The sequence below is a fragment of the Plecotus auritus genome (genome assembly GCF_963455305.1).
Source record: "Plecotus auritus genome assembly, chromosome: 10".
Lineage (NCBI taxonomy): Eukaryota > Metazoa > Chordata > Mammalia > Chiroptera > Vespertilionidae > Plecotus > Plecotus auritus.
Genome location: NC_137785.1, coordinates 15,273,579 through 15,298,993, shown reverse-complemented (window position 1 = coordinate 15,298,993; position 25,415 = coordinate 15,273,579). Strand labels below are relative to the sequence as shown.

At 53.7% G+C, this 25,415-nt stretch overlaps 1 protein-coding gene across 2 annotated transcripts in view; it reads left to right on the top strand.

The window, feature by feature from the left end:
• The window catches only part of NECTIN2 (nectin cell adhesion molecule 2), a 29,185-nt gene extending 4,038 nt beyond the window's left edge, over positions 1-25,147 (top strand). The window contains exons 2-9 of one of the 2 annotated variants that reach the window (XM_080644362.1): positions 7,541-7,930; positions 11,105-11,401; positions 12,249-12,366; positions 13,147-13,295; positions 20,150-20,303; positions 23,081-23,144; positions 23,316-23,402; positions 23,994-25,147. In XM_080644362.1, coding sequence (XP_080500488.1) covers positions 7,541-7,930; positions 11,105-11,401; positions 12,249-12,366; positions 13,147-13,295; positions 20,150-20,303; positions 23,081-23,144; positions 23,316-23,402; positions 23,994-24,260 — 1,526 coding nt within the window. In that variant the 3' untranslated portion in view covers positions 24,261-25,147. Of the gene's footprint in view, positions 1-7,540; positions 7,931-11,104; positions 11,402-12,248; positions 12,367-13,146; positions 13,296-16,795; positions 17,483-20,149; positions 20,304-23,080; positions 23,145-23,315; positions 23,403-23,993 lie in introns of those variants that run through there. The other variant, XM_080644363.1, reaches the window with a different exon arrangement.
• Positions 25,148-25,415: the final 268 nt, after the last annotated feature.

Genomic DNA, 25,415 nt, shown 5'->3' with positions numbered 1-25,415 from the left:
TTTAAATGGGCAAATTGTACAGTCTGGGAATATATCTCACTAAACCTGTTAGAGAATATGAAAGAAATGGTGCAGAGACCAGGGCCTCCTGGGAGCCACAGGTAAGGGTGACAGAGACTGAGAGAGACGGGCAGAGACCAGAGCCCCTGGGAGTTGGAGACACAGGAGGCAAAGTCAGACCCTAAAAACCAGATGGCAGAGTGAGAAACAGGATCAGAGAAACAGAAACATGTACAGCAGCGTCTGAGAGGTTCTCTTTGAGGGGCTCAGCCAGGAAGGGCAACCTAGAGATTCACCCCCAGCAATGGAGACCCCACAGGGGAGGCCTTTGGGGTACCAAGCCCCTGGGGAAAGGGAAGGCAGGTGCAGAATCCAGGCCGAGGCAGGCAGCCCCATATCCTCCCAGACTGCCTCCCGGATGTCTGCTGTGAGGGTGGGCCCTGTGATTAATGCAATTAATTAATTAACGGAGGTGGCTGAGGCAGCAGCTGAGGCCAGCGCTTGGAGCACACTGGCCTTCAAAGGCCTGTGGAGTCTGGCCTCACCCTGTAGGAGAGGGCAGGTCACACTGGGGCTTTATAGGTTTTGAGTGGGTGAGCCAAGCCCTGAGGAGCCAGCTAGGTGGAGCCCAGTCTCAGACCCTAAAGGCCAGACCCGGCCTAGCCCCTCCCTCCTCCAGGGTTTCGTAAGTCACTGTGTCCCCTCATCTCTGCCTGGATCTCCCCTCTCCTGGGCTTACACCATGTGCTGCACTCTGCCACCCCAGGAAGCCTGCAGGCCCGGGCCACAGGGAAAGGAAGCATGTCTGGGGACCCAGCTGACACCTCATGAAGCTGTCACCAGTTTGACCTCCTGAGGGAAGCCGGTGTTCCCATGGCCACTCTCCCCCATTGTGGGACCGGCCAAGGTCAGAGCATGGGCACCCACCCAGCAGCATGCTGGATACTAGGGCCCTAACTCCAGGCCAGCCATCTTCCTGGCTTTATTTCTCCCTACTCCACCTGAAACTCAAAACATCAGGGCCTTGGCCCACACCCCATCCCCCTCACCCCACAGCCTGTCAGTGTCCCTGTCTTCCTAACCATTCTCACGCCTGAACGTGTTCCAGTCCAGTTTGTCCTCCATCTCCATCACTCCTACCCTGGTCCAGGTGCCTTTTTTCCCCTGGATCCCAGCCCCACTCCATTCCGAGGGCTTTTTTTCTAAAGCACAAACCTAACCCTGTTTCCACCCCCTCTGCCCCCTGTCTATAACTCTCTATGGCTCCCCAGTGCCCTCAGGAAAAAGTCCAAGCCTGTACTCAACCTCAGCCTGTGTGATCCAGTATACTGTTGATTTCCCATCCTCATCTCATTCATTCACCACATTTATGAAACTCCTGCAGTGTGCCAGGCACTGTGCTAGGCTCTGGGGAGGCGGCAGGAAACGGGACAGAGGCCGAAAATCCCTGCCCCTCCCCACACTGATATTCTAGTGGAGAAGATACATCAGGAGCTAGAGGGAAAGGTTAGGGTGGGAAAGATGAAGGAAGTGAGGGAGGGAGCTGTGGAGACACATGGGGAAGAGCTTTCCAGAGTCAGGGAACAGCAAGTGCAGAGACCCTAAGGTGGGACTTGCTGACATGTTTGAGGAGCGGTGAGGAGGCCAGTGTGGCTGGAACAGGGTGAGCCAAGGGGGAAGGGTGGGAGACGAGGTCAGAAAGAGGACGAGCACAGACCATGGGGACCTTGTGACCGCGGTAAAGACTTGAGCTTTTTTCTGAGCGAAGAGAGAGCCATGGGAGGACTCAGAGCAGAGAGGAGGGAGGGGCTGGATCTGCGATAGGGTCTCACAGGACCCCTCTGGCTGCTTGCGGTAACAGACTGTGCGAGGCACCTGCCATCCTCCGCGGGGGAATGACCCAGGAGGCAGGTGACAGCTGCTTGTAGATTTTTTTTAAAGGAGAGACTTTTAATTGATTTCAGAGAGGAAGGGAGAGGGAGAGATAGAAACATCAATGATGAGAGAGTCTCATTGATCGGCTGCCTCTTGCACACCCCCTATTGGGGATTGAGCCCACAACCTGGGCATGTGCCCTTGACCGAGATCGAACCCGGGTCCCTTCAGTCTGCAGGCCGACGCTCTATCCACTGAGCCAAACCGGCCAGGGCTGTAGATATGTTTTGAAGATGGAGCTGACAGTTTTCCTGATGGACTGCATGTGGGGTGAGGGGGCGGGGGGCGGGGGGACTCAGGGATGACTCTAAAACTCTGATCCTAAACCTTTTACTGAAGTGGAAATGCCTAAAAATCGGGCTGTCGACGCACAGGGACAGAGCTATCCCGGTCATTCATTCAGAATTAGAAACTTAGAATGGGAGCCTTATAGCTGCAGGATCTTAGAACCTAGTCAGAGTGGGGAGAGGCATGTGGCTATCGGGGTCAGAGTCCTGGGGAGGAAAATGACCTGAGGAGTTTGCAGCTCCAGAAACTCAAAGTGGGTTGGTTTTTTTAATCTGAGGCTGACTGCTGAGACGCCACCCTAGTTGTGCAAGAAAGATGGAAGCGTCTCACAATCACAGGACCCAGAAGAGGGGTGTGGGGCTCTGGGCCTGGAGCTCAGTTTCCCTTGGAAAGAAATCAGGTCTTTTCCTCCAGGAAGCCCTCCCAGCCTCCCTCAAGTGGGTTATCTCCTGCTCTGGGTTCTTCCCCCACTCCCATCTCCTTCAGTCTTAACCACATCCTTGGTGATGACTGTGCAATATTTGTCTTCCCCTCTGGAATGTCACCTCCTGGAGGACAAGTGCCTGATTTGGCCTGGCACTTCTGTGGCACCAGCTCCCAGCACAGTTGACAGTATTTCTTGAGCACCTGCTGCTTGGGGGCCCCTGGTGTAGGCTGTGGGGATACAGGAGGGAACCAGACAGACAAGTCCCTGTCCTCAGGGGCTGACTCTCTAACACCCTGGGCCTGTTTGTGGAGCCACTATTTGGGTTTGCATAGAAGGGGAAAGAATGGCCGGATCTTTTTATCCAGCCCTTTTCGGGGACCTTTTGCTATCTGATGATCCATTTCTGTCCAGCTCCCCCCTAAGCCAAGCCATTCTCCAATTGAGGGACCCTTTGCACCGCCCACTTGCCTCAAGGAAAAAGCCCACCTCCTTGGTCCCACCTACTTTGCTCTCTGTAGCTCACGGGCCTGGGTGTTTTTTCCTGACTGAGTGCCCTCCCCTTTTCGCCCAGCTAGAAAGGGGCGGAGCCTTTGGGGCCCCTTGTCCCACATCCTGCCTTTGGGGGCCAGGTGGGTGAAGGGTCCTGGCACCTGAGGGAATGTCCTAAGGGAAGGGGCGGTCCCACCTCAGCTCCACCCAGCTGTCCTCCCACCAGGTCCATTTCAGTCTGGATTTTGGCGTTTAGTCTCCTGACCCATTGGGCTGCTAGTTCAGTTTGAAAGTGCTGTGCGGGCCGCCAGAGTGGCAGCTGACCACCTGTGTTTGGCTCAGCCGCGCCCGGCCCTGTGAAGTCTTAGGGGAGGAAATCACTTCGTGGAACTTCCCAAGGGGCCCTGCAGGGCAGCTTAAACACCCCCATTGTATAGATGGAGGAACTGAGGCTCAGGAACAAGGTCACCCTCCCGGGAGGAGCCAGAGGGAAGCCCCCAGTGATCTGCTGGAGTCCCACACGCCTGAGTCTATAGTGCTGCCCCCCGGAGGGGAGCACCCCCTCCCAAGGTGGCACCCTCGGGTTTGAGTGGTGGATGTGTGTGTCACACAGTGGCCTTCATTGATGGATGGCTTCTTTCCAGAGGTCCCTGGGACTGGCCCCACCCACAGGCTGCCTTTTGCTGGGCACCCTCTCATTAGGGTCACCTGCTCCTATGCTTTGTGTGCTGAGGCCAAGGCTGGGTCAGGGAGAGCTGGGCGGCAGTTGCCCCTTGAGAGCTGGGCATGTGCCCGTGGCTGGCCTTGCCCAGAGGCTCAGTGTCAAGGGCCTCTTGAAATTATCCTTAGCTTGTTTATTTAACAAGCAGTGGTCGTGTACTTCCTGTGGCCGTGTACAAGTGCTCTACAAATATTCCTTAAAGTTTATAACAGCCCCTAGGAAGTGCACGCGGTTATTATTCTTGTTTGACAGCTGAGTCTGAGGCACAGAGAGGTTAAATGACTTGCCCAAGATCACACAGCCAGCACACAGGTAGTCTTTACCCTCAGTTGCCATAGAAACATTCAATGTTTCTCTCTTTCTCCTTTTCTCTCTCTAAAATCAATCTTTTAAAATGTTCTCTTCGCCAAAACCGGTTTGGCTCAGTGGATAGAGCGTCAGCCTGTGGACTGAAAGGTCCCAGGTTCGATTCCAGTCAAGGGCACGTAACTTGGTTGTGGGCACATCCCCAGTAGGGGGTGTGCAAGAGGCAGCTGATTGATGTTTCTCTCTCATCGATGTTTCTAACTCTCTATCCCTCTTCCTTCCTCTCTGTAAAAAATCAATAAAATATATTAAAAATAAAAAAATAAAATGTTCTCTTTTTTTAAAGTGAGAAAACTTCCTGGCCAGGGTGGCTCAGTGGTTGAGTGTCAACCCATGAACCAAGAGGGTTAGATTCCCAATCAGGGCACATGCCCGGGCTGCAGGCTCAATTCCCCAGTAGGGGGCGTGCAGGGGGCAGCCGATCAATGTTTCTCTATCCTCTATCTCTCCCTTCCCCGCTCTCTAAAATCAATAAAAATATTTTCTAAGTGAGAAAACAAAAATAAGCTGAGAAATAAAAACATACATTCACACAAAAACTTGTGTTCAAATGTTCAGAGCAGCTTTGTTCATAACTGCCCCAAAGTGGAAACAGCACAGATGTCCATCAACTGAACAATAAACAAAATGTAGTCTCTCCAGACGGGAATACTCTTTGGCCATGAAGAAGGAGCGGGTACTGACTGATAACTTTTTTTAAAATATATTTTATTGATTTTTCACAGAGAGGAAGGGAGAGGGATAGAGAGCTAGAAACATCGATCAGTTGCCTCCTGCACACCCCCCCCACTGGGGATGTACCTGCAACCAAGGTGCATGCCCTTGACCAGAATCGAACCTAGGACCCTTTAGTCTGCAGGCCGACGCTCTATCCACTGAGCCAAACCAGTAACCTTGGAAACATTAGGCTGGGTGAAATAGCCAGTCACAGAAGGCTGTATATTTACATGAAATGTGCAGAATAGGGCAATCTATAGAGACAGAAAGTACATTAGTGATTGCGAGGGGCTAAGGGGAGGGGTGAAACAGGGAGTGACTGTCTAATGGCTTTAGCAGTTTCTTTGAGGGATTATAAAAATGTCCTAGCCCCGCCAAAACCGGTTTGGCTCAGTGGAAGAGCGTCAGCCTGCGGACTGAGGGGTCCCAGGTTCGATTCCAGTCAAGGGCATGTGACTTGGTTGCGGGCACATCCCCAGTAGGAGGTGTGCAGGAGGCAGCTAATCGATGTTTCTCTCTCATCGATGTTTCTGACTATCTATCACTCTTCCTTCCTCTCTGTAAAAAATCAATAAAATATATTTAAAAAAATAAAATAAAATAAAAAAATGTCCTAGCCCTGGCTAGTGCACTCAGTGGCAGGGGTGGGCAAACTTTTTGACTCGAGGGCCACAGTGGGTTCTTAAACTGGACCGGAGGGCCAGAACAAAAGCATGGATGGAGTGTTTGTGTGAACTAATATAAATTCAAAGTAAAGGAGCGGAGGGAAGAGCAAGAGAACCCTCCGCTCTTTCGGCTCCGCGGGCTGGATAGAACAGCCGAACGGGCCGGATCCGGCCCGCGGGCCGTAGTTTGCCCACGGCTGGGAGCATAGACCTGAAATCAATTCCCAGTCACGGGCACATACCTGGGTTGCAGGTTCAGTCCCCAAGCCTGGCCGGGGTGCATGCGGGAGGCAACCAATCAATGTGTCTCTCTCATATCAATGTCTCTCTCCCTCTCCCCTCTCCCTCCTTCCTCCTTCTCTCCCTTCCTACTCTCTCTAAAAATCAATGGAAAAAATATTCTTGGGTGAGGATTAACATCAATAACAAAAAGTCCTAAATTGATTATAGTGATGGATTCACAACTCTTGTGAAGATAGGAAAAACCATTGAATTGTACACTTTTAATGGATGAATAGGAATTACATCTCAATAAGCCTAGATTAAAAAATAAGATAAGTTGCCTGGCCAGTGTGGCTAAGTGGTTGAGTGTCCACTTATGAACCAGGAAGTCATGGTTCCATTTCCAGTCAGGGCACATGCCCAGGTTTTGGGGTCAATCCCCAGGGGATAACGTGCAGGCAGCAGCCGATCAATGATTCTCTCTCATCATTGATGTTTCTATCTCTCTCATCCTCTCCCTTCCTCTCTGAAATCAATAAAAATATACTAAAGAAAAATAAGATAGGGGAAGAGAGCTGTAGGTTTTATAGAAAGGTGAGGGAAAGGACATTACTGTGCAGAAAAAGATGAAGACAATCCTCGCACTTTATTTATTTTTAATCCTCACCCAAAAATATTTTTCTTTTATTTTTTTTTAAATATTTTTATTGGTTTCAGAAAGGAATGGAGAGGGAGAGAGAGATAGAAACATCAATGAAGAGAGAGAATCATTGATCGGCTGCCTCCTTCATGCCCCCTACTGGGGATCAAGCCCACAAACGGGGCTTGTGCCCTTGACCAGAATCAAACCTGGGACCCTTCAGTCAGCAGGCCAACGCTCTATCCACTGAGCCAAACCAGCTAGAGCCCAAGGATATTTTTCCATTGATTTTTAGAGACAGTGGAAGGGAGGGGAAGAGACAAAGAGGGAGAAACATCCATGTGAGAGAGACACATCAATTGGTTGCCTCCCATACATGCCCCACTGGGGCCGGGGGATGGAGCCCTGAGGTGTGTGCCCTTGACCAGAATTGAAGAACCTGAGATCCTTCCATCTGAGGGCCTACACTCTGTTCACTGAGCCAAACTGGCTAGGGCTCAAAAATTGTTTTTGTTTTCTATATTTTTTCTTGTTTTTGGTGGGGGGGTGGGAGGGAGGCTCAAAGTTTTAAAAAATTTATTTTGGGATAGGCTATTTTTTTAATCAGTTTTGTTTCAGAGGATTTTTTTTTCTTCCAACATTTGATACTGAAAAGTTTCAAACATACATGTATGAGTTGGAAGAACAGCCCCTCCCACTACACTTGACAGTTTGTAACATTTTGCCCCATTTGTTTCACCACTTTTTCTAGACCTTTTTATAGTTTTTGCTGAAAAAACATTTGAGAGTATATTGCAGACATGACATTTAATCCTATATTTTCTAAGAAAAAGGAATGCCATATAGCCATAATTTATTCAAAGCATCTAAGAATATTAACAGTAACTCCATAATAACATGTCATATAGTCCGGACTCAAATGTTCCTAGTTTTTCACAAAATATCTTTTCTGGCTGGCCTTTTTGGAATCGCAACTTCCCGAAAGCTGAGCATGGTGTTTTCCCATGAGGCCCCTTAAGGGAGGTCTGGGTCCTCCCCCCGACCCACCTCTCTCCCTGCTCTCTCCCCAGGAGCCCAGAATGGGCGAGTCACCATGCCACCCGAGGTGCGGGGCCACCTGGGGGACAAAGTGGAGCTGCCGTGCCACCTGCTGTCGCCAGGGCCTAAAGGCAACGTCTCACAGGTGACATGGCAACGTCTGGACCCATCCGGGGACCTCCAGAGTGTGGCCGCCTTCCACCCTTCACATGGTCTCAGCTTCCCCAGCCCGCAGTTTGGCAAGGATCGGCTGTCCTTCCGCACCATGGGGCAGGGCCCTGGTGCCAGGCAAGGCTCGGAGATGCGGGACGCCACGCTGGTCCTCCAGGGGCTGAGAGTGGAGGATGAGGGCAACTTCTCCTGCGAGTTTGCCACCTTCCCCCTGGGCACCAGTCGTGGGGTGACCTGGCTCAGAACCATAGGTGAGCAGGGGTGAGGGGGTGGGGGGCAGGGAGGTGGGAGAGCCCCCTCACTGGTCTATTTCTGTCTGCTTTCTCTGCAGTCTTCAGTCACTTGGCAAGTATTAAGCAAGTACTCTTTGCCAGATGCTATTCTGCAAGTTGGGAATATAGCAGCCAACAAGGCATTCAACAAACATATGTTGAATACCTACGGTGTGCCACACACTATTCTAGGCTCTAGGGATAAAGTCCTCCTGGGGCTTATACTCCGATAAAGAGGTGCCAGAGACTGAGTAAAAAGAAAAAGGGGAGTGAGTCAGGTGGTTGTAGGTGCTATAGAAGTTGGGGGGGAGCAGGTTACAAGTTTAGCTAGGGAGGTCTGGCGATAGTTGAACAAGAACTGGAATGAGGTGACAGAGCTGGGTAGGCCTATGTAAGGGAGGAGAGTTCAGGCAGGGGGGATGATAAGTGCAAAGGCCCTGAGGTAGGGTGCACCTGGAATATCTAAGGAAGAGCAAAGACGTCTGTGTGGCTGGAGATGCATGAATGGGGAAAAGTGGGCAGGGACAAGGTCAAGGAGGTGACGGGTCATAGCCGGCCTTGCAGACGACATGAAGACTGGCTTTTGATCTAGGACCGTGGTCGGCAAACTGCGGCTCGCGAGCCACATGCGGCTCTTTGGCCCCTTGAGTGTGGCTCTTCCACAAAATACCACGGCCTGGGCGAGTCTATTTTGAAGAAGTGGCATTAGAAGAAGTTTAAGTTTAAAAAATTTGGCTCTCAAAAAGAAATTTCAGTCGTTGTACTGTTGATATTTGGCTCTGTTGACGAATGAGTTTGCCCACCACTGATCTAGGAGAACAAGAGCTGTGGAAAGTTCTGAGCGGAGACAGGTGTGACCTGGCTTGGGTTTTCACAGGCTCCTTCCCGCTGCATGTCGGGGGGCGAAAGTGGAAGCTGGGAGACCTCAGAGGAGGTGACTGCATAAGTCTGGGGAGGAAGTGATGACGACTAAACCAAGGTAGAGGCAGTGGTGGGGGTGGGAAATATTTTAGAGGTGAAGCCAGAGGATAATCAACTAGTGAACAAGAGAAACAGAATGTTGTAATACTCACTGGGAGTAAGAGCTCCAGTGGCCTTGTTTAGAGAGCATGGTCAGGGACCGCTGAAGGAGAAGGCCGCCCATGGGTTGCAGCCGCAAGCAGAGGAAGGGAGGCACAAGCAGAGGGAACAGCATATGCAAAAGCTGGGACGTGAGAGCGAGCTTGACATGTTCCAGGAACAGGAAGGAGGCTGATGGCCAGGGCTGGGGTGACCCTCAACAAGGCAGGAAAACCAACAGGGCCAGACTGCACGGGCCTCACAGGCGGCGGCGAGGAGGCTGGAGCCGTCGGAGGGGTGTAGACCACAAAAGCACCCTGATCAGATTGTTAAAGTTATGGAAAGATACAATGAGGGTGGGGGGGCATTGAAGGCGGAGACAAAGGTAGATGGGAGCTGGGAGACCAGACGGGAGGAGGCATTGGCTTCAAAGAGGAGGACGCGGTAAGGCGGGTAGAGAGAAGGGGGTGCAATGCAGGCTACTTTTAGGAGGTAATAGGTGCTTGTCCCTGAATTGGAGGAGGACGACCAGGAAGGACTCCCAGCCTTCTGGCTCCGAGGGTGACTGGCACCGCCCCTTAGTGAGCGGAATGGGGCAGAATCAGGGAAGGCATTTTTCTCTAAAGGATGCTATTTCTTGCTAAATCTTGGCATTCCCCTGGAATCCCTACCTTTTCCCAGCAACTTCCCAGAAGCCAGGTCACTCTGGCAGTTTATTTTCCCCGCTCAGCTCCAGGGAGTTTCGGAGGACTGCCCCGTACAGTCCCCGGAGTGCTTACTTCTCTTTTTAAGGAGCTGAAACCAGTCACAGCTCTCCTCCCCAGCCCTTCCCAAAGGTCTCTCTTGTGCAATCATTTGTTCTGTTCAAGAGACACACCGACGCACCGGCTACGGTAGGAGCGCGGGACAGCCCCGCTCTGCTTCTTGGAGAGCAGGTGGTGTGAGTGAGTGAGTGTCACTGTGTCAGGAAAGCTCCCTTGAGGAAGTGGAGCTGGAATCTGGAGGAGGAGGAAGAACAAGCCAAGGAGAAGGGAGGCCAGAGCATTTCAGGCGGAGGGTCGCCAAGACCCCCGCTGTGGGTAGGAGCAGGGATGGGCGTTCCTGGAGCGGCCAGAGGACAGATGGGGGGTGACCAGGGAAGATGTGGGGAGGCCCATTGGAGGCTCTGCTGGTCAGGGAGTGGTGGACTACACCGCATTAAGAAGTTCAGGAGACACCCCGATGAGGTCCCGAAGGCAGCTAGCGATGTGAGTCAGAACTCAGGGGCCAGTTCTGGTTATGGACACGCATCCGTACCTATGGGTTGGCATTGTTCCTCCTGGAGGTTTTTATTCCTCCTCACGTTTTCCAAGAGGATGGGTGAAAAGGGCAAAGAAAATTAGGAGCTTTGGGTTTCTTCACTGCCTTTATCCCACTTCTGCCACCACAAGTAGTGGTGATTATAGGAAAAGAAGAAGGCCTTCAGCTGGACCTCTGGACCACGTTGTTCTGCGTTGGCTTTCTTTTTAAATCCCAGGATCTTGGGCACTCCGCTTGTCTGGCGGAGCAGAAAGCGGACCCTGGCTGCAGGACACAACGGCTAGCGCTTAGGTTGAGCAGTGCGGCCAGGCACTGGTCAGTGTATTTGGGTATCCATATATTTAGTCCACAACACCATTCTGTGCAGTGGGTACTTTTTTTTTTTTTAATTATTATTTATTTATTTTTATGTATTTTATTGATTTTTTTACAGAGAGGAAGGGAGAGGGATAGAGAGTTAGAAACATCGATGAGAGAGAAACATCTATCAGCTGCCTCCTGCACGCCCCCTACTGGGGATGTGCCCGCAACCAAGGTACATGCCCTTGACCGGAATCGAACCCGGGACCCTTCAGTCCGCAGGCTGACGCTCTCTCCACTGAGCCAAACCGGTCAGGGCAGCGGGTACTTTTATTATCCCCACTTTACAAAAGAGGGAACTGAGGCACCGAGTTGGGAAGTTACTTGTGTCCAAAGCTGCGCAGCTGCTAAGCAGCAGAGCCGGGATTTGAACACGGGCATTTGGGGCTGCACTGCTCAGCTCCGCAGTGACCACCCCCTTTGCTCTTCTCCCAGCCCAGCCCCAGAACCACGCTGAAACCCAGGAGGTCACACTCAGCTCGGAGCCGGTGCCCGTGGCGCGCTGTGTCTCCTCGGGGGGCCGCCCGCCCGCCAAAATCTCCTGGCTCTCACCCCTGCATGGGGACACCAGAGAGAGCCAGACGTCAGGGCCCTTGTCCGGCACAGTCACCGTCACCAGCCGCTACACCGTGGTGCCCTCGAGCCAAGTAGACGGTGTCAAGATCACCTGCAAGGTGGAGCATGAGGCCCAGGAGCAGCCAGCCCTGCTGCCCGTGACCCTCTCTGTGCGCTGTGAGTGCCTCACCTGTGACTGCAGCTCTCCCGCTGTCTGCACTGGCTTCCCCGGGCACCGTCCACACTGCCCCTCAGTGTTGTCCACCTGGGCTCTGGGCCACATTCTGCCCTGCCTGCCTGCCTGCCCTTCGTCTGTGCTTCCACACCGGCCCCCCCAGGCAACATCCACACACGGCCCCCGTGTCGTCTACACTGGCTCCCCGCGGCCCGTCAGTGGCAAACACTGCCCCCACTGTCTGTGTCAACCACTCTGAATCTACACTGCCTGAACCAACACTGTCTACACACACACACACTCATTCATTCTGTTTCCATTGACTCTCCTATGGTCTCTACACCAACGCCTGCCTCCGATATTGATTCCCATCGACTCCACTGGGCCCTGACAGTACTGACCCCTTCCAGTATGTCCTATGCTAGCTCTTCCCCACACTGCGCACACGCACACCCCCTCATACACCCCTAGAGGCTTCCCTGGCACTGTTCCCACCAGCCCTGTCTTTCAGTCACCCATAGCAACATGCTCACACTCCTCCCAACAATGCCTTCGGTTAGACCAAGGCTCGGCCAGATGCCCCTATCCACGCTGCCGGGGAAATAGCACACTGTCCGTAGCAGCTCCCAGGGTACTGCCTGCCCCGAGAAAAGCTTCCTCCGAGTGCTGGGAGCGGTGTGTGTCCCTGTCCTGGCCTCGCAGACACACCAGGGGGATTCGCCCCTGACAGTTCCCACGGGTTCCCCTCCTGCCAACCTATTCCATTTCTATAGGATCCCATCTGTCTGCTTGCCTGTCATCCCCTTTGGGACTCTCCCCTCTCTGAGCCAATCCCCCCATTTCCTGCAGACCCCCCCGAGGTCTCCATCTCTGGCTATGACGACAACTGGTACCTCGGCCGTAGTGAGGCCACTCTGAACTGTGATGTTCGCAGCAATCCAGAGCCCACAGGCTATGTCTGGAGCACGTGAGTCCTGGGGGGATCTGCACTCCTGGGTCTGAGGGAGGAGGGCTGGGGCTTGGACTCCTGGGTCTGAGGGAGGAGGGGCTGGGGGCCTGGACTCCTGGGTCTGAGGGAGGAGGGGCTGGGGGCCTGGACTCCTGGGTCTGAGGGAGGAGGGGCTGGGGCCTGGACTCCTGGGTCTGAGGGGGGAGGGACTGGGGGACTGGACTCCTGGGTGTGAGAGAGGAGGGGCTGGGACCTGGACTCCTGGGTCTGAGGGAGGAGGGGCTGGGACCTGGACTCCTGGGTCTGAGAGAGGAGGGGCTGGGGGCCTGGACTCCTGGGTCTGAGGGGGGAGGGACTGGGGCCTGGACTCCTGGGTCTGAGGGAGGAGGGGCTGGGGGACTGGACTCCTGGGTGTGAGAGAGGAGGGGCTGGGACCTGGACTCCTGGGTCTGAGGGAAGAGGGACTGGGGCCTGGACTCCTGGATCTGAGGGAGGAGGGGCTGGGGGCCTGGACTCCTGGGTCTGAGGGAGGAGGGGCTGGGGGCCTGGACTCCTGGGTCTGAGGGCGGAGGGACTGGGGCCTGGACTCCTGGGTCTGAGGGAGGAGGGGCTGGGGGCCTGGACTCCTGGGTCTGAGGGCAGAGGGGCTGGGGCCTGAACCAGGGGGAATCCTCCAAAAGGAGGGAGTGGACAGCTCAGGGTCCCTGGAGCCTGGCTCCTGAGGGCTCTGTCATCAAGGAACCGGCCTGTGCTCTGTGTACCCTGCTGTCCCCCTCATGTGACCTCCACATTCTCCAGGACCTCAGGCTCCTTACCAGCCTCAGCAAAAGACCAGGGCCCCCAGCTGCTAGTCCACTTGGTGGATAGGCTGGTCAACACCACCTTCACCTGCACCGTCAGCAACGCCGAGGGCATGGGCCGTGCCGAGCAGGTGGTCCTCGTTCGAGGTGAGCGGGTCTCGGGGGCGGTGTGTGATGACCGGGTCTGTCCCACGTTCCTCTCTTTTGGTTCTGGGCTGCACGGGGGAGGCTGTGCCGCCGGCTGGGGGAGGGGTCCAGACCCGCCTGGGGATGGGAGAGGAGGGTGGTGTGGTTTTTCTCTCTTGCCCCCAGGGGGGTCTGGGTTGGGCTGATAGAGGGTAGGTGTTGGCAGAGGAGTTTTGGAGGTGGAGGCCTGTGCTGGGTGCTTCCTGGAGAGGAGAGGCGGGGCAGGATCTTCAGGAAGAGAGGCAGCGACCTTGCCTGGGCTCCAGCCAGTGAGACACGCCCACAGAATCACACACTAGTGAGGCCGCCAGACGGAAACAGACCGGAATTTCTTACGGTGAATGCTGGTCCTTTCTGTCCGGAGCCACTGGTAGTGCATGTTGGGCGTTTGTGTTTCTGGAGTCGGTACTTTGGAAACAGTGACTGATGATGAAATGGGTCTGTGGGTGGAAAGTTCTCCGAGTCCCCTTGATGTGAACTCAGAAACACAGACCCCAAGACACACAGCCAGAGAGGAAAGGAGCGAAGGCAGACTCAGCCTGTGCATAGGCTGAAGGCAGTGGGGTTGGGGTCACAGCTGTGCATCACACACCTGGAGGGAGGCAGGGACGGTCACAGGGCCATGCACCCCGACACTCAGACACAGACGGACCCCATGGCTGGGTGCAGAGTCCCCTTCAGGTCAGAGCCACAGCCAGCAGGACTGGTGTCTGCAGACACACCCTGTGCTTCGAGATGCATTGGAATCAAAACAACCTCGCCCATAACATAGCCCACACACTGCTGTCACCACGACACCCCCCACCCCCCAGGCGGGCAGGGGCACCAGCCAAGATACTGAACCAAACCAGATCACAGCTGGCCGGAGCCCGAGACCCCCAGTCCCGGGAAGAGCCATTCTGGAACGCCCTCCAGCGTGGCTCTCCATGGCACATCCCTGTGCAGACACAACGGGAACGGTGGCCTGGCCCCCACCAAAGCACGCCCACAGACCGGTGTGAAGATAGACATAAAAGATGGCGGGAAGCAGACCCCCACGACAATGTGACATCACACACATCTAGAAAGACACCCAAATGACAGCACACCTCTCTTGGGGAATGCAGGCACTCGCCAGGCGATCTGATGGGCCCACTCAGAAACACGGTCACACACAGCACGCTCAGCTGGCCAGCTCTCCACATGGTGTCACACTCAGGCACACACACACACGTGCACGCGCGCACACACACACACACACACACACACACACACACACACGCACACCTGAAGGGGGACACGACCGCTGGATGTGCTGGGGGAGGGGAAGGATCGCGGGAATCTGCAATTCACATGCAGTTACATCACTCATATCAATACACAGAAACTCCACGACCGTCGGGGTGCACGCCCTCAGAAACTCCAAAAACCCATTATAGAGGGTCTCTTTCAACAAATTGTCCAAGTTTCCTCTTGCCAGGCTTTCTCCTTGATGCTGGGAACACAGTGGCGAATGAGACACAGGCCTTGCCCTCCAAGGCACACCCAGAGAAGTCGGCTCCACCCACCCAGCAAGGCACCCGACTGGAACCTCCACCCCAGAAACACACCTGAGAAGCAGGTCCCCACCCACACGCAGAAGGCACCTCCCAGGGGCGCAGCCTGCAGAACTCAGACGCGGGCGCACTTAAGGGCCATCGGAGGAGTGCAAACATCCCCAAACACACACACACACACACACACACACACACACACACACACACACCCCAGGGCTGTCCGCTGCTGGGCGCACACCAGCGCCAGAGGTCAGCCCTTTGCAGTGTTCACCCCGTGAAACATACGAGGCCCATCGGGGACCGGGCTGCACACACAATCACAGCCCAGAACGACCGAGCAGTAAGAAAGACGCCCCCTCCCCGACTATCCCAAAGGTAGCCACAGACCGAGGAGCAGTCAAAAACGCCATAAAGCCACGCCCACAGCTAGATGCCCACAGAAACACAGACAGATCCAGACCCTGACAGTGAGTTTGCCAACACGTGGCTTCGCCCCGGAAGAATATCCCTGCTCCTGGCAGTCTCTCCCCGAGGGTTTCAGGACACACCAGGTTCCCCCATGCACACAGACCCAGACATGCTGTCATCGCCTGGGTGTGGGGTTCACGCCCATGCAAACGTGCGTACACAGGCCACACGGCAGGCCAGGTGTCCCTTCAGGGAGACTTTGGGGAACTTTCAGCCCACGGGCGCATGAACACTCACTGCTGTCTCAGTACCGCTCCAGGAACAGGCGTTCCCCCCTTTCCCCATCCCCCCCCCCGCTCCCGCGCTGCAGCCTGTTTCCAGACGGTGTGGACGAAGTCTGCTTCGTGCCCCACCTAGTATCCCGGGAGAGGCATATATTTTCCCCAAAAGAGGTTCACAAAGTAGTACTTACCCTTCATACTTGAGGCACATTCCTGTTCTTTTTTACTGCTGCTTGCAAGTCACTAAACTGCCTTGACAGCCCTCTTTTTTTTAAAACACCCAGAAATAGATGCCCTCGGGACCCTTTGCACAGAGGTTGGGGAGGGGAGGGTCTGGTGTAAGTGGACACTCTGGTCTCGCCCCTGCATACAGGGGGTGGGGAAAGAGCATGTGTAATCAGGTTCCCATTGTATCATGTCTGTCCTGGTTTGGAGCCCAGCCCTCCCTGGCTCCCTGTCACCTCCCCCACAGGCCTCCCCCCTGCAGTTTAGCCAGTGCAGGGAGCACTAGAGGGCAAAGGGACGGGGCTTCGTGAGCCCCATTTTCCGCACTGGGGATGGATGGCCCAGGCAGGAGGCGGGTGGCACTGGGGATGGATGGCCCAGGCAGGAGGCGGGCCACGCCGCCCAGACCAGGTGCCCCCAGCGCTCCAAGGGAGGAATTCTCAGAAGGTCCCTTCTCCTCTCGAGTACAAGGAGCTTTGGAGTCAAAGCTCAAATCCACCTCTCCCTCTTCCTGGCTGGATCCACCCCAAGATTTTGTGACCATGACCTCAGCTCATCCTCAAGGGGTCACATGCCTACTGGGTCCTGGCAAGCGACCTGGTGGCCGGGTGTGGAACTCTGTTCCCTTCCCAGTCACAGCCTTCACTCAGCTACAGCCCATCACCAGGTGGAGGACATGAGACTTTGGTGTTGCCAGATTTGACCCCCACCCCCGAATGAAATTGGGAATTTTTAGTGACATCACCTGGTTTCTGACATGTTGGCTAGAAAGTTTAATAATACTGTGTGGGTATAAGGAGATTTGGGGCCACCAGCTGGCAACCCCTCCGCATACAAAGCACTCAGCCTGTAGCAAAGAGTGAATGGGTTCTCCCTGCCCCCCCCCTCCCCATTTTGCCCAGTCAGAGTCATCTCCCTGTTCCTGTCACTCCCCTGCCGTGTCCTCCCCAGATGTATCCTCTTGACCTTGTGTCTCCCTTTCTCTCTCTCACCCCTCCTTCTCTCTCCTCAGACGGCCCCCGGGCCTCTCCCCGAGACGAGGGTCCAATGGTGTGGGGGGCCGTGGGGGGGACACTGCTGGTGCTGCTGCTTCTGGCTGGGGGGTCCTTGGCCTTCATCCTGCTGAGGATGAGGAGGAGGAGGAAGAGCCCTGGAGGAGCAGGAGGAGGACCAGACAGCGGCCAGGGATCCTATGATCCGAAAACTCAAGTGTTTGAGAATGGGGGCCCCGTCTTCTGGACCACAACAGCCCCTGGTCCCCCGAGGCCGGACGGCAAGGACACGGAGGAGGACTACGAGGAAGAGGAGGAGAAGGCCGAGAAAGGCCTCATGTTGCCTCCATCCCTAGCACTCGAGGATGACATGGAGTCCCAGCTGGACGGCTCCCTCATCTCCCGGCGGGCGGTTTACGTGTGACCCCCAGACAGAGAGACAGAGACGAGCCTGCAGGGGCCACGGGTTGCAGACTGGTTGGACTCGTTTGTCTGGATGACACTGGAGCGCAAATGCTACCTCCCACTTTCCTGGGATTCAGAGGGAGGTGGAATATCACACACTGGACTTACAGTCTCCAGGGCTGCATGGGGGAGGGGGAGGGGGACCCACAGAGGACCCCCACCCCACCAGAGACTTGGTTTTGGCTCTGGCCTGCCCCAGCCCTGCCCTGTGACACTCAGGAGTTAATAAACGCCTTGGAGGAAAAATCGGGGGTGTCTTGTAATACACTGGACCCCCTCTTGCGGGGGGGCTAGGAAAGCTGAACTGGGCTCCATGGAGTGGGAGGCTGGGGGTCTCCTACTGTCTGGGTCCTTGAAGGACACCTTGGATGCTTAGACCCCTGAGGCCAGTGGGACTGGGATCTGGGCTTAGAGACGGGAGGGCTTGGACTTGATGGTTCCAGCACTGAGGCTGCCTTCCGGGTGCAGTGGCCAGACCAGTGGGAGGCTGGCTTCCCCAGGCCAAGCTGGGGTCCCGGACCCCTGGGCGCTTGCAGAAGGTGCTATGGTCTGATTATGCGGGAGCAGCGCAGACCCAACTCCTCAAGGTTGCTGAGACCTGGGGAGGGAGCGCTGCCCCCCGACATTCTCCGGGCCCCCAGGAGGCCAGGGGGGCATGGTTACTGAGAAACCAGGGAAGTCCCACCAATCCACCCTGAGAAGTGGCCTTTCCTGCTTCCTTCCTCTTCCTTTTCCCCTGGGGCCCAGCTGGAGGGAATTTTCAGTGATTCAGAGGTAGGGGCTGTAGCTCTGCATCCTGCCTAATTCCCCTCAACCAGAACCTCTCCCAACCCCAGGCTGGGAACTGAGGTGGGGAATGGGAGGGGCAGGGGTAAATCCCAGCCACCTCCGCTCCCTGGCCCCAGGGCCACTGCTGTGGGCTTTGTCTCTGCTCCTGAGGCTGCCACACTACTCTGTAGGCTGAGCTCCTTGGCCCAGTGGGGCTGGGTGGCCGGGAGGGGCTTGGTGAGTTTACTTCTACCAGTTTTGACTTCCACTTAATTGCTGGGGATGAAGCAGGGACGCAGGCAGACTCCCATGCAGTCAGGACACCTGGAATAACAGTAACTAACTTGAGGATGGCTGGTGTGGACTGAGCGGCAATTACTGTTATCCTCCCACATTCAAGCCCTCCTGAGCAAGCCGGCTGTGGAACAGGAAGTGTGGAAAACGGACAGTCCTGGGTTCCAGGCATGGTTCCTCTGGGGGCTGGATCTCCTCATCTGTGGTCTGGGCTTCATGGAAGGGGTGGGGCCTGTGGGTGGGCCTTTTGCATTCTGGTTGCTTACTGTCTAACACCCCCTTCTAGTCCCCCTCCTTCCCACCTAGAGGGCAGGGGCGGGGATTTTGTCAATCTGGCTTCTAGTAGGTCCTGAGCACCCATGCCCACCCTTCCTCACACATCCAGCAAGACCAGCCCGTCCGGAACGCGCAGCCTAGTGTAGAAATTGGCAAATACACAAGCAATTACTCCGATAACAACTTGAGGAAGTGTGAAGTGTGTTGCACAGGAAAGGCCATGGGGCCATGCGTTTCTCTCACGGCATTTCCTGCTGGGTTGGAGCAGTTCTGATCCTCAGACCAGGATGACTCCATTCCCCGTAATGAATGCCTGGCTATGATCCTAACCCCAGGATCCCCCCAGTTCTCTGCCTTGTAGCTCTACTTCCCTTCCCACCAGTTCCCTTCCCTCATCTCCCTGTGCATCCCCTCATTCGCTGCTCCTTGCTGTTCCTTAAAAACAACGCTTCCTCCTCAGAGCCTTTGCACTGGCGGCCATCTCTGCCAGGAATGTTCTCACCTCTCCCCCCATTGCTCACCCCCCTACAGCTCCTTCAGATCTTTGCTCAAATGTCACCCTGCAGTAAGGCTCTCTCTGACCACCTGCTCTGTCACTTCCTATCACCTTCCCCACTTTGCAGTTTTGTTTGTTTTTTAAAGATTTTTTATTTATTTTTAAAGAGAGGAAGGGGGAGAGAGAGAAATATTGATATAAAAACAAAACATTGGCCCTGCCCTAGCCGGTTTGTCTTGGTGGATAGAGCGTTGGCTTGCGGACTGAAGGGTCCCAGGTTCGATACCGGTCAAAGGCACATGCCTGGGTTGCAAGCTTGATCCCCAGTGCGGGGCGTGCAGGAGGCAGCTGATCAGTGATTCTCTCTCATCATTGATGTTTCTATCTCTCTCTCCCTCTTCCTTCCTCTCTGAAATCAATAAAAAATATATATATATGTTAAAAAAAAAAAAAAAAAAAACATTGCTCTACCTGGTTTGGCTCAGTGGATAGAGCGTACGACCTGCGAACTCAAGGGTCCTAGGTTCCATTCCAGTCAAGGGCACATGCCCAGGCTGTGGGCTCGATCTCCAGTAGGGGGCGTGCAGGAGGCAGCCAATCAATGATTCTCATTGATGTTTCAATCTCTCCCTCTCCCTTCCTCTCTGAAATCAATAAAAAAATATTTTTTAAAAAATATGAAGCTTTTTCAAAAACAAAACATTGATCGGCTGCCTCCTGCAGGACCCCTATAGGGGGTTGAGCCCACAACATTTTGGTACATGGGACTACGCCCAACCAACTGAGCCATACCGACCAGACCCACTATGTAGCTTTATCCTACATCACTTAACTGCCACCTGGCATATTGTAGTTGTTTCTGTACTGTTGGTCTCCCTGCCCAACTACAACATAAATTCTGTCGGGGTGGGGGCTTTTGTATGAATAAATTCCACAAAAATTGCTTGGTAAGGATAAGTTGAATGAAAGAATGTCCCCTGCCTTTAAGATAGGCATGTGGGTGATGACTTGGGCTGTGAGTAAGGAGCTGTGGCTTCCTCCTGGAGACCCCCTTACACTGTCCCTCTTCTTGCAGAGTCCCCCAACACATCAGGTGCAGGAGCCACCGGTGGCATCATTGGGGGCATCATCGCTGCCATCATTGCCACTGCTGTGGTCGCCACAGGCATCCTCATCTGCCGGCAGCAGCGGAAGGAACAGAGGCTGCAGGGGGCAGAGGAGGAAGATGAGTAAGTGATGCATACTAAGCAGTGGATGAGGGAAGGGTCCCAGAACTGGGGATCCTAAGGTGGAGGGTAAAGATGGGAGAAAAACCATCCATAATGGCTCTGTGAAGCAGAGGCACCCCAAATAACTATAACTTAAATAGGATAGAGAGGAGAGTTTACTTCTGTCTCATAAATCATGGATATGACAGCTCTGCTATCTGAAGTCATCAGAGCCCAGGCTCCTGCTATCTTGTTGCTCCACCTTTATTCACATTTCAAAGGCTCCCCACTCTTCTATCATTATCTACATACTTCACAACCAGACATGGCTATCCTGGCCTCAAAGCCCCCATTCCTGCCAGTGGGAAAAGGAAATAGGAGAAATACAGGGTATTCAAGCCTGACTGGTGTGGCTCAGTGGTTGAGTGTCAACCTATGAACCAGGAGGTCACAGTTCGATTCCCGGTCAGGCCACATGCCTGGGTTTCAGGCTCGATCCCCAGTGTGGAGGGTATGCAGGAGGCAGCTGATCAATGCCCTGTGACACTCATCATTGATGTTTCTCTCTCTCTCCCTCTCCTTTCCTCTCTGAAATCAATAAAAATAGATTTTTTTTTTAAAAGGAAAGAAATATAGGGTATTCAGTCACCCTTTAAGGAAATGCATCACTTCTCACTTCCATTGACCTGAACCTGTCACATGGCTGTCCCCAGCAGCAGGGCAAGCTAGGAAATGTAGTCTTTATTCTGGGTGGCCATGTGCCCAGCCAAAATCTTTGTTAGTCTGAGAAAGAAGGAGCCTGGATAGTGGGGAAACTAGCCACACTGCTCTGTGTAGAGCACTTGTATGTGCCAGGCTTGACGAGATGCATTTGACATGTGTAACCTCGACAAAGTCTCACATCCATTCATCGATTCAACAAGTATTCAAAAAGTAGCCACCCAGGAGGACCAGGCCCTGGAGGTAGGACCGCAATGATGAGACAAACATTTAAAAAATGCCCACATGTGGCTCAGTGGTTGAGGGTCGACCTATGAACGTGGGTTGCAGGCTCAATGCCCAGGAGTGGGTGTGCAGGAGCGTCCAATCAGTGACTCTCTCTCATTATGAATGTTTCTATTGCTCTCTCCCTTTCCCTTCCTCTCTCTGAAACCAATAAAAACATTTTTTTAAAATCAATAAAAATAAAGTCCACACACACACATATATCATGGAAATATAAATTACTATAGGGAGCTAATGGTAACCATTTCGTGAAAGAGGAAACAGTTTCAGAGAGCTGAAATCACTGGCTGAAATTCATCCAGCAAGTAAGTGTTTTGGGGGCAAAACGGTTCTGAAATAACACGACTCAGTCGGGGAGTGGCATGGGAACCCCTGTTAAAAATGCATACTCCTAGGCTTATGCCAAACCCACTACATCGGAACTTTTACAAAGGGCTCAGAATCTGTATAAACAAGCTCCCTGAGTTATTCTGATGCACAAGATAGTGCGTGAACCACTGTCTTCATCATCTAGTCAATGCAAAACAACAACTTGCAATTCATACCTCCTGCGCCCAGCCCAGTGCCGAGACCCAGGGGTGTCTGAGATGGCCCTGGCCCTGCCCTCCTGGGGTTCATGGTCTGGAGCAGACAGACCGTCCCCAGGCAGTGATGGGGCAGCATGGCCAGGGATGAGCTAGCGAACCTAAGGGAGCTGAGAGAAGCCAGAAGGTCATGGAAGGCCTCCTGGAGGAGGGGATATCTGAGTTGGTGTTTTTTGTGTTGTTGGGGGGTTTTTTGGTAATATTTGTATTGATTTTTAGAGAAAGAAGAAGGGAGAGAGAGAAAGGTTGACGTAAGAGCGAAACATCAGTCGGCTGCCTCCTGCATGCCCCCTACCGGGGAGAGAGCCCATAACCCGGGCATGTGCCCTGACCAGGAATTGAACCAGCAACCTTTTGGTGCACAGTACGACACCCAACTAACTGAGCTACACCAGCCAGAGCTGAGTTGGGTATTGAAGGCATAGTAAGTGCCCATCATTACATACACAGGATGCTCTGATCTGTGGTTATGCAGAATGAGGGAACTTGGCATAGTTTGGAGCAACGGTCGCCAACCGGTGGTCCGTGGACCACTGGCGATCCGTGAGGTCCGAAAGGTTGGCGACCGCCGGTTTGGAGGATAGGAAAGCATTTCAATCCTTTATTCGTTCTCTTAACAAATACTTACTGAATTCTTCATAGTGGGTTCTGGGAACACCATGTTGATCAAAGATCTCATTTTCTCCCTCACATTGCTCATGGTTGGGCACAGTCATTGAGTAAAATCAGAAATAACATTTCAGCCCTGGCCAGTGTTGCTCAGTGGTTAAAGGGTCGCTGGTTCGATTCCTGGACAAGGGCATGTACCTGGGTTGTGGGTTCAGGTGTGTGCAGGAGACAACCAGTTGATGTATCTCTTATATCGATGTTTTTCTCTCTCTCCTCCTCCTCCCTCCCTCCCTTCCACTCTGAAAAGCAATAAAGGAAAAAAAAACACACCCCACTTCAAATACAAACTCAGTTAAATGCCCTGAGAGGGAGGTGTACAACCATTTGTGACCACATCACAGGAGATCGTGATCCTCCTGGAGAATCAGGGAGGCCTCCTGGAGGAAGATTCATGGGATGAGTAGGAGTTAGCTGGGCAAGGGGAATGGGGGGGAGGGGTAGAAAGGGATATCAGGCAGAAGGAGGAGCTTGTGCAATGGCCCTAGGGTCTGGGGGCTTCTTAGCTCTGAGCCTCTACCTGGTCTACCTCCTACCCCACAGCCTGGAGGGGCCTCCATCATACAAGCCACCAACCCCAAAGACAAAGCTGGAGGAGCCAGAGATGGTAAGCACTTTGCCTGGAACCCAGGGCCGCCTCCCTGCACACACCCCCCACCCCCACCCCGTCCCCACCCCGCCACCTTTCCCCAGTAAGGCCATGGTGGGGAAGAGGGAGTTGGGGAAAAGAGGTGGGCTGTGCGGGGGTCCTGACCTATCCCACCCCCTCCCACTGCAGCCCTCCCAGCTCTTCACTCTTGGGGCCTCAGAGCACAGCCCACTCAAGACCCCCTATTTTGATGCTGGCGTCTCATGTGCTGAGCAGGTAGGATCTCGGGTGAGGATGAGGCTGGGTACAGTCGCTGACATAGAGGTTAAGGATTAAAGGTCACAACTCAAATTCAGAGCTGTGTCTCTGGTCATAGCTTATGGCATCGAGCTATGTTTACAATTCAGTGGGGGAGGTCACGACTGAAAAATTCCAAGGACATGAGGTTAGAGTTTAAAGTCGCTCAGTGAAGATTGGTTGAACATCTACATCTGCTAGATTCTGTAAGACAAGACATATATAGTCCCATCAGCCGTCTACTGGAAGTCAGGGGTCAGATATTGAAGTTGTAACTAGTCAAAGTTGAAGGGGCTATTTCAGGCTTGAGTTGAGGTCAAGATCAAAGTCAAAGGTTCATGGGGAAAGACTCAGGTCAGAAATCAAAAGACAGAGTAGAGACTCAGGATTGACAGGGTGAGGTCCATGCTCTGGGCTTTGAATTAGGGACAAGCCATATGATTGACCCCGTGACAAGGGGTAAGATTGGGTCTGGTTGGCGTGGGGAGATGGTCAAGATTTTAGAGTCAAGGGGATTCTATGTCAAGTTCAGGAAGTGACCTTGAGCTCCTATTCCCTCCCTGCCCCCAGGAAATGCCTCGGTACCATGAGCTGCCCACCTTGGAAGAGCGGCCGGGGCCCCTGCTCCTGGGGGCCATGAGTCTAGGGTCCCCCATCCTGGCGCCTCCAGGGCCGCCTGTTGTGGAGAGGGTACCCCTGGATCTGGAGGACATGGATGATGATGAGGAGGACTACCTGGACAAGATCAACCCCATCTATGACGCCCTCTCCTACGCTAGTCCCTCTGACTCCTACTCAGGCAAAGGCTTTGTCATGTCCCGGGCCATGTATGTGTGAGCTGCCATGGCCCTGGCTCTGACCTCTCTTTTTGATCCCTCAACTTTCTGCCAGGAATCTAGTGCCGCTTGACCTCTGGCCAGGCCACTGTCAGCAAACACAGGCATCTCATCTGTGACTTCTACCTTGGTGGATCCATTGTGACCTCTAACCCATTATCTCTGACCTAGAGAAACCTGCCTTGACAATGGAAACCTGGCATCCTTATCTCATGAGTTGAGGGAGGGGAAATATGTTTCTGCACAATCTGACCCAAGGACTCCTAAAACTGTGACCTTAGTTCATACCTCTTACGTCTCACATTCTGCAATCTCCTCCCAAATTCCAAAGAAAACCCCAGACCTCTAATGTGTCCTTAGGTAGTAAACTCCCAATAGCTCTGCTGGGTTGGATGTTGGGGGACAGGCACCTTGCTGCTCAGACCTGAGCCCTCCAGGCAGCAGAGCCCCACTTGCCCCCTCCCCACCCTGTCTGTTCCCCAGTGGTGGGAAGGAGGGGAGTCCCCAGCCCAAGGTATAGCTTCCCCATCTCCCTCCTCCTGCAGGCAGGAGTCACAGGGTCCGGACCCTTTCCTGAGTCCCCACTTCCCCAAATCCTGTCTTCAGGGAATTAAGCCCCCATCAAGGACTAGATAGGGTGAGTGTCATGCAGAGTGTGCCTTGCTGACCCCAGCCTTGAGAGAATAATTTCGTGTTACTTTGAAGACTACTAAGTCCTTTTACTGCTGCCCAGTGGAATGGGACCCAAACATCTCCCTGGAGTGTGTGTGTGTGTGTGGGGGGGGGGGGGGGGGGGGAGATGGTCACACCTGGGTTGGGGTAAGGGATCTGATATTGTTTTGTAATAGGGCATTTCCCACCAATATGAATTTGTACTTTGACCAGGTCTCAACTTGTGTATTCTGTGGAATGTGAAGGGGAGGAGGGTGGAACATGATGATGGGTAATAAATAGGGGGCCAAGGACCTAAGGTAATCAGTAGACGAAGTCAAGATGTGTTATAGACAAAAATAAAAGAGCCAAAGACATGACAAAAATAATGGAAGGGATAATGGCTAAATATGCATAAGCAAAAAAAAAAAAAAATGTAACGATGGGTAATAGAAGGAGAGGGGAGAGGAATCCAGAGCTTGTGGTTAATGAAAAGGAAACAGTG